We start from the raw sequence: 15,071 nt of genomic DNA on the forward strand, positions 1-15,071 counted from the left end.
AGTGTCTGTATAAGAGAGAGAAAGGAAGAGAAAAATTAAGAGAAGAACTGTACAAATTAAACATTTTCTAAAACAAACAAACAAATAAATAAATAAATGAATACAAGGGAAGAATTTATTTACACAGCGGGATAAAGATGTTTTACCATATAGATTATATTATGTTCTTGTCGAAGAAAAAGATTATAATAACCTGTAATTTGAAACGCCCAGCGACCAGGAATATTGACATTACTAGAGGAAGACAGCTCAGGGGCACTGTTCACTGAAATGTTGACAAAAATGTTGTTCTGCCTGCCATAGCCGGCCTAGAAAAATCCAATAAAAATGTAAAATATATATTACACCTCATGATAAATTCACGAAAAAGGGGAATTTCCAGGTATTTTTGTCTCTTATCAAAGAGTCAAAAGAACAATAAAGCTCTCACCAGCCAGTAAGGGGATGGAATAGAAGGAATGGTTCCATAGTTCATCAGGATGAAAGACAGGTTTCCACCATCTGAGGCCAAGACAACTTGAAGTGTTGCATTCTGACAGAGAAGGATAATTTAGGTACCATTGTGTTCTTTGCGCTTAAAAGACTGAATCGGTTGTTTCGACTTTTACCTGTGAAGGAGAATATTCAACAGGTACATTTTCCCAGGTGGAGACAAAGACCCAGGAAGCAGAAAAGGAAACATTAGGGAACGTTCTGTTAATTTCTTGGTTAGCTTGAGATATAAGAGGTCCGCTTGTGGCCTGCTCGTACGTCCATTGTCCTCCAATGTCAGAGTCCAGATCAGTCCACAGTGGCGCAATGATGTTTTTGCCAAGGTTTTGATTGGGGAATTCATCATTTATAATTGGAATGAAAAACGCCACATAACCGTCCATACTCAGCTGAGAGAGAAAACATACACATTATTCATCTACCAGCATTGTGACAGCAGAAAACACAGAGAAACATGACAGGTGTTTGTAACCATTCAAAAAGATATACATCTAAAAATAGAAACAAACAAACACACACTCACAGACACACATACAGACAAAACAAGCTTCGCAAATACAAAATCAAAAACACAAATTTATATGTAACTATGTGAAAACTTGTGCATTTCAGCCTGTTAAGTTTAAATTTGAAAATGAATGAATTGAGTACAAACAGGGTATGAAAATAAGTGAATAATCGTGTGAATAATAAATTATATTTAAAAACACACAACTTTAAAATGAGAAGACAAATTTCTGTATTTGCAATTACATTGAATTGAGAGTAGGCGTTTCCACCGTAATTGAATGTTTGCTGCAGCTGAATCGTTTCATACATTCCATCACTGAGAAGTAGTTTTGTTGCTCCAGATCCCACTTGAAACAAAGGTGAAGCTAAAACAAAACAACAAAAATAATAATAAATAATACATTTTAATTTTACAAAATTATAAGTAATTTAATTTTAGACCACAGTATTTTTTAAATGTGGCACGCATTCACACACAGAAAATGAACTTTTACATGATGCTTTGTCGCTTGCTAATGTGAGCTTGGTGTGACTGGATAAACACTTAATTATCTTTACTATTCAGGTATCCTATGTAGTGTGTAACATGTGGTTTGTTCAGTGGTGGACGAAGTACACAAACCATGTACTTGAGTTAAAGTAGAGATGCACTTGGTAAAATATTTCTGCAGTTAAAGTAAAAGTGCTTTTTACTTGAGTGAAAGTACAAATGAAGTTGCCTTCAAATGTATTTAAGTATCCAAACTACTGATTTATAACGGCTTTAATGATTTTATTATCCATTTTATCACGAGACTATTTGTATAATCAATTCAGTTTATATGAAAAGACTGTAATGTAACTCGAAGCACACAAATCTTTAAATAAAGTCATATGAATGAGTCACTGAGACACTGATTGAAACCTATTAAAATAATCATGAGGCCAAAACCTTCTTTTCAGCTACTTCCAAAAAAAACACTGTCACTGTCACAGGTCACTGGTGTTGTGGCGAGTTTGAGTCAGGAGATTCTTCCATAATTTATTGCTCTCAAAATCTTCTGCCTGCTGTTGATCTGAAGCTGAACTGTATGTTGGTGATAAGTAGATACACCAAGCAGCAGCTAAAACAAGTTTAAAACAGAGCTCACGCTCTACACTGACTGGTGTCTTGCTGTGTGCTTATAATAAGATATTATACAAGTGTATTTTTACCTGGAGTTGGTGTGGATATGCATGTAGAAGAATCTATAAAACAAAATGAAATTGAAAATTAAAAATAAATTGTATTAAACACGTTCTAACTTTTTTCCTGAGAAATTACAAAAATGTTGGTGAAGTATTAAAATCTATTAATACAAAATGGTTGCAATTGGATACTACTAAAGTAATATATTATCTAAAATAAGTCAGGCTTATGTTTCCTGTGGTAATTCATACTTACTCATCAACTCAGTGATTGGCTGGCAGAAGTATCCATCATTTGGGAAAGCGTTGATGCAGCCACATGAGGAACTGGTGTCATTATCACAAGACCCATATTGTGTACACTTTTCACATGGCCAGAAATACTGATCCTCACACTTGCACTGATATTTAGTATCATTCAAACTGCATACTGTGCAATAGAAAATCATGCTGAGATCAAATATTATTAAAACAATGCTGTAAATTATTATTTTACATTAAAAAGTGTTTTCTCATGACTAACTTTTTATTTTGTCAGCACTATCCAGTGACTTAAACAAAGAAACCCTGAATGCTGTTACACTGAATGCATTCAAGTCTCAGGATAATATTTTAGTTTAAGGTCATTAAAAACACAAGAGAGAAATATCAGTAATACTCTGTATGACTCTATGTTATTCTCATTAAATAGTCATGCCTATGTTTCCTGTTCCAATTCTTACATATTCATCAACTCAATGAATGACTGGTAGAAGTATGCATTATTTGGGAATGCGTTGATACAGACACATGAGGAACAATTCATTAGCAAAGGAAATCTGAGAAGTCAGTTACCTGTAGTGATGTTAATTTCCATGATGTGAAAGTTATTATCTATTATGGAGTTAATGAAGTTTGTTAAATTGCTCCTCAGTAGATTCAGAACTGCTATATCTGCTGCATCAATCTCAACCTCAACCAGATACTCAACTGAGAAAATAGGGGAAAAAATTTGTATCATTACATAGAAAAAAGTATGATATTAACAACAACAACAATAATATGGAAGACTGGTCAAAATGTTTACATCTTATAATGGATATTGTTGCAGTTTTACCTGTGCGTATTTCAACTGGACATGTCGCGTTACCTATGTAAAGTAAATAATTTACATCATAAAAACAATTAGGAAAATAAATTCTAATTAAAACAGACTGTAAAAAACAAGCTTTAGAAAGACATGTTTATGTTTTGTATGAAGTTTCAAACGTACTCAAGAGCTCAGTGTCTGGTTGGCAGAATTGTCCATCATTTGGGAAAGCGTTGATGCAGCCACATGAGGAACTGGTGACGTTATTACAAGACCCATATTGTGTGCACTTTTCACATGGCCAGAAATACTGATCCTCACACTTGCACTGATATTCAGTATCATTCAAACTGCACACTGTGGTATAGAAAATCATGCTGATCATATCATTTCTAACACAATGTGACTGTGAGACTCAATAGAAACTGAAAAGTCAGTTACCTGTAGTGATGTTAATTTCCACAAACTCGACATTACTTATTGTTATGGGGAAATTAAAGCTTTTCAATTCGATCCTCAATTCATTCAGGACTATTATATCTAATGCATCAATCTCAACTTCCATCAGATAATTAGCTGAAAGAAAGAGGAAAATAGTGTATAATTATATACAAAAAATGTAATAACAACAACAAAACAATAAAAGTAATAAAGAACACTGGTTAGAACTGCACATCTTATGGAAAATACTGGTAAAAGTTTAGCTGTGCATGGTACTACTGGACAGCTAAACCTTGCACTTTTAGTGCAGTAAACAAAATATTACTTCAGTAAAAGTGTCCTTTTAAATCTTCACCTGAGTAAAAGCACGAATGTATTTGCCTTCATATGTACTTTAATATTAAAACTACTGTGATTTATTGTGGCTATAATGTTTCTATTATCTTTTTATTTTTTTGACAAGATTCTTTGCTTAATCAACTGAGTTTATGTGAAAAGATTCTAATACTACTCTTAGTTCACCTAATTTTTTAATAGAATGATAATAGTTTGGTTTAGGAGTTTCTTCTATTATTTATTCATATCTAAATGTCCTACTTGATGTTGAACTCATGCTAAACTGTATATTGGTGTGAAGTAGATACTATCAACAAGTTCAAAACAGAACACATAGTTAGTTAGCGCTACCCTAATTGTTGGCTTGCTGTGTGTTTGTTTTATGTTTTTATCCATAAATAAAAAGGACGACTGATTAAAAAAAGTACAGTTAAGTAAAAAGTAAGATTTTGGACTTTGAAATGTAGTGAACTTAAAGTAAAGAGTTTCACCAAATGGAAATAATTCAGTAAAGTACAGATACATAAAAAGCTACTTAAGTACAGTAATAAATTACATTTACTTTCTTAGTGTCCACCACTGGGTTTGTGGAGGAAGTCCAGAAAACCTACCCATTATTAGAGTTCAGGTGTAGCATTTAATTACATTTTAATTTCAGAAAGGGCAACATTTCTAAATATTACGTGCAACAGCTTTAAAAAGAATAATTTATGATCCATCTTCAAAAGACATATTACACATTTATATGCTGCACACACACACTTTCATTGAATCTTTACCTGGTGGTGTTGATGGAAATTCATATCATTTTGTGAAAAGCCAAAGAAGAGCATGGACAGAAATAGAAGAATAGAAATTAATGATTCACCTCCAAGCTTTTACACATTATTATGAAGTCAACTAAGGAATGTTAAAAAAATATAATATCTCAGATGTTTAAGAACAGTATAATGGATTGATGGAAAGTTCACACTGATATATAAATACACAGTCAGTGAAACTTCACCTGTTGGTTCTGTTGTTGTTGAAGTGTCTGTATAAGAGAGAAAGGAAGAGAACAATTAAGAGAAGAACTGTACAAATTAAACATTTTCTAAAACAAACAAACATATAAATAAATAAATGAATACAGAGGAAGAATTTATTTACACAGCGGGATAAAGATGATTTACCATAAAGATTACTTTATGTTCTTGTCGAAGAAAAATATTATAATAACCTGTAATTTGAAACGCCCAGCGACCAGGAATATTGACATTACTAGAGGAAGACAGCTCAGGGGCACTGTTCACTGAAATGTTGACAAAAATGTTGTTCTGCCTGCCATAGCCGGCCTAGAAATATCAAATAAAATGTAAAATATATATTACACCTCATGATAAATTCACGAAAAGGGGAATTTCCAGGTATTTTTGTCTCTTATCAAAGAGTCAAAAGAACAATAAAGCTCTCACCAGCCAGTAAGGGGATGGAATAGAAGGAATGGTTCCATAGTTCATCAGGATAAAAGACAGGTTTCCACCATCTGAGGCCAAGACAACTTGAAGTGTTGCACCCTGACAGAGAAGGATAATTTAGGTACCATTGTGTTCTTTGAGCTTAAAAGATTGAATCAGTTGTTTTGACTTTTACCTGTGAAGAAGAATATTCAACAGGTACATTTTCCCAGGTGGAGACAAAGACCCAGGAAGCAGAAAAGGAAACATTGGGGAATGTTCTGTTAATTTCTTGGTTAGCTTGAGATATAAGAGGTCCGCTTGTGGCCTGCTCGTCGTCCATTTTCCTCCAATGTCAGAGTCCAGATCAGTCCACAGTGGCGCAATGATGTTTTTGCCAAGGTTTTGATTGGGGAATTCATCATTTATAATTGGAATGAAAAATGCCACATAACCATCCATACTCAGCTGAGAGAGAAAACATACACATTATTCATCTACCAGCATTGTGACAGCAGAAAACACAGAGAAACATGACAGATGTTCGTAACCATTCAAAAAGATATACATCTAAAAATAGAAACAAACACACACTCACAGACACACATACAGACAAAACAAGCTTCGCAAATACAAAATCAAAAACACAAATGTATATGTAACTATGTGAAAACGTGCATTTCAGCTTGTTAAGTTTATATTTGAAAATGAATGAATTGAGTACAAACAAGGTATGAAAATAAGTGAATAATCGTGTGAATAATGAATTATATTTAAAAACACACAACTTTAAGATGAGATGACAAATTTCTGTATTTGCAATTACATTGAATTGAGAGTAGGCGTTTCCACCGTAATTGAATGTTTGCTGCAGCTGAATCGTTTCATACATTCCATCACTGAGAAATAGTTTTGTTGCTCCAGATCCCACTTGAAACAAAGGTGAAGCTGAAACAAAACAACAAAAATAATAATGAAGAATACATTTTAATTTTACACAATTATAAGTAATTTAATTTTAGACCACAGTATTTTTTAAATGTGGCACGCATTCACACACAGAAAAGTGCTTTTACTTGAGAAAATGTACAAATGAAGTTGCCTTCAAATGTATTTAAGTATCCAAACTACTGATTTATTACGGCTTTAATGTTTTTATTATCCATTTTATCACAAGACTATTTGTATAATCAATTGAGTTTATATGAAAAGACTCGAATGTTACTCGTAGCACATAAATCTTTAAATAAAGTCATATGAATGAGTCACTGAGACACTGATTGAAACCTATTAAAATGATCATGAGGCCAAAACCTTCTTTTCAGCTACTTCCAAAAAAAACAAAACAACGAGTTTGAGTCCGGAGATTCTTCCATCATTTATTGCTCTCAAAATCTTCTGCCTGCTGTTGAACTGAAGCTTAACTGTATGTTGGTGATAAGTAGATACACCAAGCAGCAGCTAAAACAAGTTTAAAACAGAGCTCACGCTCTACACTGACTGGTGTCTTCCTGTGTGCTTATAATAAGATATTATACAAGTGTATTTTTACCTGGAGTTGGGGTGGATATGCATGTAGAAGAATCTATAAAACAAAATGAAATTGAAAATTAAAAATAAATTGAATTAAACCCATTCTAACATTTTTCCTGAGAAATTACAAAAATGTTGGTGAAGTATTAAAATCTATTAATACAAAATGGTTGCAATTGGATACTACTAAAGTAATATATTATCTAAAATTTGTCAGGCTTATGTTTCCTGTGGTAATTCATACTTACTCATCAACTCAGTGATTGGCTGGCAGAAGTATCCATCATTTGGGAAAGCGTTGATGCAGCCACATGAGGAACTGGTGTCATTATTACAAGACCCATATTGTGTACACTTTTCACATGGCCAGAAATACTGATCCTCACACTTGCACTGATATTGAGTATCATTCAAACTGCATACTGTGCAATAGAAAATCATGCTGAGATCAAATATTATTAAAACAATGCTGTGATTTTAAAATATATATTTTAAATGAATCTGAGAAACACACACTGTTAAATCTGTTATTATTTTACATTCAAAAATGTTTTCTCATGACTAACTTTTTATTTTGTCAGCACTATCCAGTGACTGAATTCTGTTACACTGAATGCATTCAAGTCTCAGGATAATATTTTAGTTTAAGGTCATTAAAAACACAAGAGAGAAATATCAGTAATACTCTGTATGACTCTATTGAAAATGGGATCATATAATCTCTATGTTATTCTCATTAAATAGTCATGCCTATGTTTCCTGTTCCAATTCTTACATATTCATCAACTCAATGAATGACTGGTAGAAGTATCCATTATTTGGGAATGCGTTTATACAGACACATGAGGAACAAATCATTAGCAAAGGAAATCTGAGAAGTCAGTTACCTGTAGTGATGTTAATTTCCATGATGTCAAAGTTATTATCTATTATGGAGTTAATGAAGTTTGTTAAATTGCTCCTCAGTAGATTCAGGACTGCTATATCTGCTGCATCAATCTCAACCTCAACCAGATACTCAACTGAGAAAATAGGGGAAAAAATTTGTATCATTATATAGAAAAAGAATAATATTAACAACAACAACAACAATAATATGGAAGACTGGTCAAAATGTTTACATTTTATAATTCATATTGTTGCAGTTTTACCTGTGGGTATTTCAACTGGACATGTCGCGTTACCTATGTAAAGTAAATCATTTACATCATAAAAACAATTAAGAAAATAAATTCTAATTAAAACAGACTGTAAAAAAACAAGCTTTAGTCAGACATGTTTATGTTTTGTATGAAGTTTCAAACGTACTCAAGAGCTCAGTGTCTGGTTGGCAGAAGTATCCATCATTTGGGAAAGCGTTGATGCAGCCACATGAGGAACTGGTGACGTTATTACAAGACCCATATTGTGTGCACTTTTCACATGGCCAGAAATACTGATCCTCACACTTGCACTGATATTCAGTATCATTCAAACTGCACACTGTGGAATAGAAAATCATGCTGATCATATAATTTCTAACACAATGTAACTGTGAGACTCAATAGAAACTGAAAAGTCAGTTACCTGTAGTGATGTTAATTTCCACAAACTCGATATTACTTATTGTTATGGGAATATTAAAGCTTTTCAATTCGATCCTCATTTGATTCAGGACAACTATATCTAATGCATCAATCTCAACTTCCATCAGATAATTAGCTGAAAGAAAGAGGAAAATAGTGTGTAATTATATACAAAAAGTTTAATAACAACAACAACAATAAAAGTAATAAAGAACACTGGTCAGAACTGCACATCTTATGGTAGATACTGGGAGAAGGTTTAGCTGTGTGTGATACTGCTGGACAGCTAAACCGCTCCCAGTATCTGCCATAAGATGCAGTTCTGACCAGTGTTCTTTATTACTTTTATTGCACTATAAGTGCACTAAACAAAATATTACTTCAGTAAAAGTGTCCTTTTACATCTTCACCTGAGTAAAAGCTCAAATGTATTTGCCTTCATATGTACTTTAATATTTAAACTACTGTGATTTATTGTGGCTATAATGTTTCTATTATCTTTTTTTTTTTGACAAGATTCTTTGCTTAATCAACTGAGTTTATGTGAAAACATTCTAATGCTACTCTTAGTGCACCTAATTTTTTAATAGAATGATTATAGTTCGATTTAGGAGTTTCTTCTATCATTTATTCATATCATAATGTCCTACTTGATGTTGAACTGATGCTAAACTGTATATTGGTGTGAAGTAGATACTATCAACAAGTTCAAAACAGAACACTCAGTTAGTTAGCTCTACCCTAAATGTTGGCTTGCTGTTTGTTTGTTTTACATTTTTATCCATAAATAAAAAAGGACGACTGATTAAAAAAAATACAGTTAAGTAAAAAGTAAGATTTTTGACTTTGAAATGTAGTGAAGTTAAAGTAAAAGTCTCCCCAAATGGAAATAATTCAGTAAAGTACAGATACATGAAAAAGCTAATTAAGTACAGTAATGAATTACATTTACATTGTTACTGTCCACCACTGGGTTTGAGGAGGAAGTCCAGAAAACTTACTCATTGCTAGTATTTAGTTGTAGCGTTTAATTACATTTTAATTTCAGAAAGGGTAACATTTCTAAATATATTACGTGCAACAGCTTTAAAAAGAATAATTTATGATCCATCTCCAAAAGACATATTACACATTTATATGCTGCACACACACACACTGTCATTGAATCTTTACCTGGTGGTGTTGATGGAAATTCATATCATTTTGTGAAAAAGCCAAAGAAGAGCATGGACAGAAATAGAAGAAAAGAAATGAATGATTAACTTCCAAGCTTTTACACATTATTATGAATTCAACTAAGACATGTTTAAAAAAATATAATATCTCAGATGTTTAAGAACAGTATAATGGATTGATGGAAAGTTCACACTAATATATAAATACACAGTCAGTGAAACTTCACCTGTTTGTTCTGTTGTTGTTGAAGTGTCTGTATAAGAGAGAGAAAGGAAGAGAAAAATTAAGAGAAGAACTGTACAAATTAAACATTTTCTAAAACAAACAAACAAATAAATAAATAAATGAATACAAGCGGGATAAAGATGATTTACCATATAGATTATATTATGTTCTTGTCGAAGAAAAAGATTATAATAACCTGTAATTTGAAACGCCCAGCGACCAGGAATATTGACATTACTAGAGGAAGACAGCTCAGGGGCACTGTTCACTGAAATGTTGACAAAAATGTTGTTCTGCCTGCCATAGCCGGCCTAGAAAAATCCAATAAAAATTTAAACTATATATTACACCCCATGATAAATTCACGAAAAGGGGAATTTCCAGGTATTTTTGTCTCTTATCAAAGAGTCAAAAGAACAATAAAGCTCTCACCAGCCAGTAAGGGGATGGAATAGAAGGAATGGTTCCATAGTTCATCATGATGAAAGACAGGTTTCCACCATCTGAGGCCAAGACAACTTGAAGTGTTGCATTCTGACAGAGAAGGATAATTTAGGTACCATTGTGTTCTTTGCGCTTAAAAGACTGAATGAGTTGTTTTGACTTTTACCTGTGAAGAAGAATATTCAACAGGTACATTTTCCCAGGTGGAGACAAAGACCCAGGAAGCAGAAAAGGAAACATTAGGGAACGTTCTGTTAATTTCTTGGTTAGCTTGAGATATAAGAGGTCCGCTTGTGGCCTGCTCGTACGTCCATTTTCCTCCAATGTCAGAGTCCAGATCAGTCCACAGTGGCGCAATGATGTTTTTGCCAAGGTTTTGATTGGGGAATTCATCATTTATAATTGGAATGAAAAACGCCACATAACCGTCCATACTCAGCTGAGAGAGAAAACATACACATTATTCATCTACCAGCATTGTGACAGCAGAAAACACAGAGAAACATGACAGATGTTCGTTAACATTCAAAAAGATATACATCTAAAAAAAGAAACAAACACACACTCACAGACACACATAGAGACAAAACAAGCTTCGCAAATACAAAATCAAAAACACATAAATTCATATGTAACTATGTGAATAGTTGTGCATTTCAGCTTGTTAAGTTTAAATGTGAAAATGAATGAATTGAGTACAAACAAGGTATGAAAATAAGTGAATAATCGTGTGAATAATAAATTATATTTAAAAACACACAACTTTAAGATGAGATGACAAATTTCTGTATTTGCAATTACATTGAATTGAGAGTAGGCGTTTCCACCGTAATTGAATGTTTGCTGCAGCTGAATCGTTTCATACATTCCATCACTGAGAAGTAGTTTTGTTGCTCCAGATCCCACTTGAAACAAAGGTGAAGCTGAAACAAAACAACAAAAATAATAATAAATAATACATTTTAATTTTACAAAATTATAAGTAATTTAATTTTAGACCACAGTATTTTTTAAATGTGGCACGCATTTAAACACAGAAAATGAACTTTTACATGATGCTTTGTCGCTTGCTAATGTGAGCATGGTGTGACTGCATAAACACTTAATTGTCTTTACTATTCAGGTATCCTATGTAGTGTGTAACATGTGGTTTGTTCAGTGGTGAACAAAGTACACAAACCATGTACTTGAGTTAAAGTAGAGATGCACTTGGTAAAATATTTCTGCAGTTAAAGTAAAAGTGCTTTTTACTTGAGAAAATGTACAAATGAAGTTGCCTTCAAATGTATTTAAGTATCCAAACTACTGATTTATTACAGCTTTAATGATTTTATTATCCATTTTATCACAAGACTATTTGCATAATCAATTCAGTTTATATGAAAAGACTCGAATGTTACTCGTAGCACATAAATCTTTAAATAAAGTCATATGAATGAGTCACTGAGACACTGATTTAAACCTATTAAAATATTCATGAGGCCAAAAACTTCTTTTCAGCTACTTCCAAAAAACACTGTCACTGTAACAGGTCACTGGTGTTGTGGCGAGTTTGAGTCAGGAGATTCTTCCATCATTTATTGCTCTCAAAATCTTCTGCCTGCTGTTGATCTGAAGCTAAACTGTATGTTGGTGATAAGTAGATACACCAAGCAGCAGCTAAAACAAGTTTAAAACAGAGCTCACGCCTACACTGACTGGTGTCTTGCTGTGCTTATAATAAGATATTATACAAGTGTATTTTACCTGGAGTTGGTGTGGATATGCATGTAGAAGAATCTATAAAACAAAATGAAATTGAAAATTACAAATAAATTGTATTAAACCCGTTCTAACTTTTTCCTGAGAAATTACAAAATGTTGGTGAAGTATTAAAATCTATTAATACAAAATGGTTGCAATTGGATACTACTAAAGTAATATATTATCTAAAATTTGTCAGGCTTATGTTTCCTGTGATAATTCATACTTACTCATCAACTCATTTAATGGCTGGCAGAAGTATCGATCATTTGGGAAAGCGCTGATGCAGCCACATGAGGAACTGGTGTCATTATCACAAGACCCATATTGTGTACACTTTTCACATGGCCAGAAATACTGATCCTCACACTTGCACTGATATTTAGTATCATTCAAACTGCATACTGTGGAATAGAAAATCATGCTGAGATCAAATATTATTACAACAATGCTGTGATATTAAAATATGTATTTTATTTAAATCTGAGAAATAATTAAATGTAGGCTATTTTCATGTATAAGATGCAGTCATAGATCATACATAACCAGTTAGCAATTTTATTTTTGGAGCTATTTATAGATATTAGAAATAAGTCTGATTTATTGACCACTGGGTGGCGACATAATAAATTAAATAGACTTTGATGTCTAGATAAAAGCAGGAGTGAATCGTGCGAGATAAAAAAAAAAGTTATTCTTAATGTAGTGATGTTTTTACAAAATAATAAATCACTAGAGTAAGTTAGCAGCAGAGTTAGCCTTTTTCTTTCCTACCATTTCTAAATGAGTTGAAAATCTATTTATTGCCTTTTCTATGAGTTTGTGAGCAGATATTTTACAGTGCAAAGTTAATAAACAAAATTTATTAGCATTTCATAATATCTGAATTTCTGCTTGCACACACTGTTAGATCTGTTAATATTTTATACTCAAAATATTTTCTCCAACTTCATGCCTAATTCTGCATAGAATCATAGAGAACTTTTATTTTGTCAGCACCACTCAGTGACTTAAACAGAAAACCCTGATTGCTGCTACACTGAATGCATTCAAGTCTCGGGATAATATTCTAGTTTAAGGTCATTAAAAACACAAGAGAGAAATATCAGTAATACTCTGTATGACTCTATTTGAAGTGGGATCATATAATCTCTATGTTATTCTCATTAAATAGTCATGCCTATGTTTCCTGTTTCAATTCTTACATATCCATTAACTCAATGAATGACTGGAAGAAGTATCCATTATTTGGGAATGCGTTGATACAGACACATGAGGAACAAATCATAAGTAAACAAAATCTTAGAAGTCAGTTACCTGTAGTGATGTTCATTTCCATGATGTCAAAGTTATTATCTATTATGGAGATAATGAAGTTTGTTAAATTGCTCCTCAGTAGATTCAGGACTGCTATATCTGCTGCATCAATCTCAACCTCAACCAGATACTCAACTGAGAAAATAGGGGAAAAGAATTGCATCATTATATAGAAAAAGTATAATGTTAATAACAACAAAAATAATATGGAAGACTGGTCAAAATGTTTAAATCTTAAAATAAATATTGTTTCAGTTTTACCTGTGCGTATTTCTACTGGACATGTCACGTTACCTATGTAAAGTAAATCATTTACATCATAAAAAAAGATGAAAAAAAAAAATGTCTAATTGAAACAGACTGTAAAAAAACAGACATGTTTATGTTTTGTATGAAATTTCATACATACTCAAAAGCTCAGTGTCTGGTTGGCAGAATTGTCCATCATTTGGGAAAGTGTTGATGCAGCCACATGAGGAACTGGTGACGTTATTGCAAGACCCATATTGTGTGCACTTTTCACATGGCCAGAAATACTGATCCTCACACTTGCACTGATATTCAGTATCATTTAAACTGCACACTGTTGAATAGAAAATCATGCTGAGATCAAATATTAATTAAGCAATGCTGAGGTTTAAAAATATATATATTTTAAATGCATCTTAGTGATAATTAAATTATAGTCATTTGCATGTTCAAGATACTTTAAATTGTAAGCAGTTATAAATTGATAAATAAAATAGAAACAGTTAGCAATAATCTAAATATAAGTGATGGGTTTATTTTTGGAGCCATTTATACATATGATAGAGTTGTTTGAGTTATTGACCACTGGGTGGCAACATAATAAATAAAAGGGGTTTTAATTTCTAGATAAAAAAAAAAAAGTTCTTTCGGCTTTTTCCTTTAGGGGTCGCCAAAGCGGCTCATCCGTATTCGAGATCCGCATGTTCGATTTGGCACATGTATTTACGCTGGATGCACTTTCTAACGCAACCTTCCCCCTTTTATTGGGGCTTGGGACCGGCACTAGGAGTGTGAATCTAGAAAAAAAAAATCCTCAATATAATGACCTTTTTATAGAATAATAAATCACTAGCATGAGGTAGACGTGTTTTCTTCAACCAATTCCAAATGAGTTACTACAATAACCACGGTAGTTTTGGATATGCAAATCTATTTATTGCCTTTTCATTGAGTATTTGAGCAGATATTTTACAGTGCAAATTTAATAAACAAAAACAAGCATTACATAATTTCTGAATTCCTGCTTGCACACTTCTGGATCTGCTATTATTTTATATTTAAAAATATTTCCTCTCCAACTTCATGCCCATTTCTGCATACAATCATTGAGAACTTTTTATTTTGTCAGCACCACCCAGTGACAACCAAAGCAACTGAATTTTCCTATCCTCCTTGCATTCAAATTTCATGACAACATTTGAGTTTAAGGTCATTAAAAACACTGGAGAACAATATCAGTAATATTCTGTATGACTCTATTGAATGTGGGATCATATCATTTCTAACACAATGTGACTGTGAGACTCAATAGAAACTGAAAGTCAGTTACCTGTAGTGATGTTAATTTCCACAAACTCGACATTACTT

The 15,071-nt window shown here is 32.7% G+C and overlaps 1 protein-coding gene across 1 annotated transcript in view; it reads right to left on the reverse strand.

Annotated features, from left to right (window-relative positions):
• The window catches only part of LOC124393668, a 100,235-nt gene that overhangs the window by 13,901 nt on the left and 71,263 nt on the right, over positions 1-15,071 (reverse strand). The window contains exons 60-77 of the mRNA XM_046861629.1: positions 12,368-12,541; positions 12,141-12,173; positions 11,196-11,317; positions 10,561-10,833; positions 10,383-10,484; positions 10,147-10,261; positions 9,952-9,978; positions 3,680-3,814; positions 3,422-3,595; positions 3,266-3,298; positions 3,004-3,138; positions 2,426-2,599; positions 2,197-2,229; positions 1,246-1,367; positions 609-881; positions 431-532; positions 194-308; positions 1-5 (exon numbers count right to left, since the gene is read on the reverse strand). The exon at positions 1-5 is cut by the window's left edge and continues 22 nt beyond it. Coding sequence (XP_046717585.1) covers positions 1-5; positions 194-308; positions 431-532; positions 609-881; positions 1,246-1,367; positions 2,197-2,229; positions 2,426-2,599; positions 3,004-3,138; positions 3,266-3,298; positions 3,422-3,595; positions 3,680-3,814; positions 9,952-9,978; positions 10,147-10,261; positions 10,383-10,484; positions 10,561-10,833; positions 11,196-11,317; positions 12,141-12,173; positions 12,368-12,541 — 2,147 coding nt within the window. The remainder of the gene's footprint in view (positions 6-193; positions 309-430; positions 533-608; positions 882-1,245; positions 1,368-2,196; positions 2,230-2,425; positions 2,600-3,003; positions 3,139-3,265; positions 3,299-3,421; positions 3,596-3,679; positions 3,815-9,951; positions 9,979-10,146; positions 10,262-10,382; positions 10,485-10,560; positions 10,834-11,195; positions 11,318-12,140; positions 12,174-12,367; positions 12,542-15,071) is intronic.

This window comes from Silurus meridionalis, chromosome 11, assembly GCF_014805685.1.
Source record: "Silurus meridionalis isolate SWU-2019-XX chromosome 11, ASM1480568v1, whole genome shotgun sequence".
NCBI lineage: Eukaryota > Metazoa > Chordata > Actinopteri > Siluriformes > Siluridae > Silurus > Silurus meridionalis.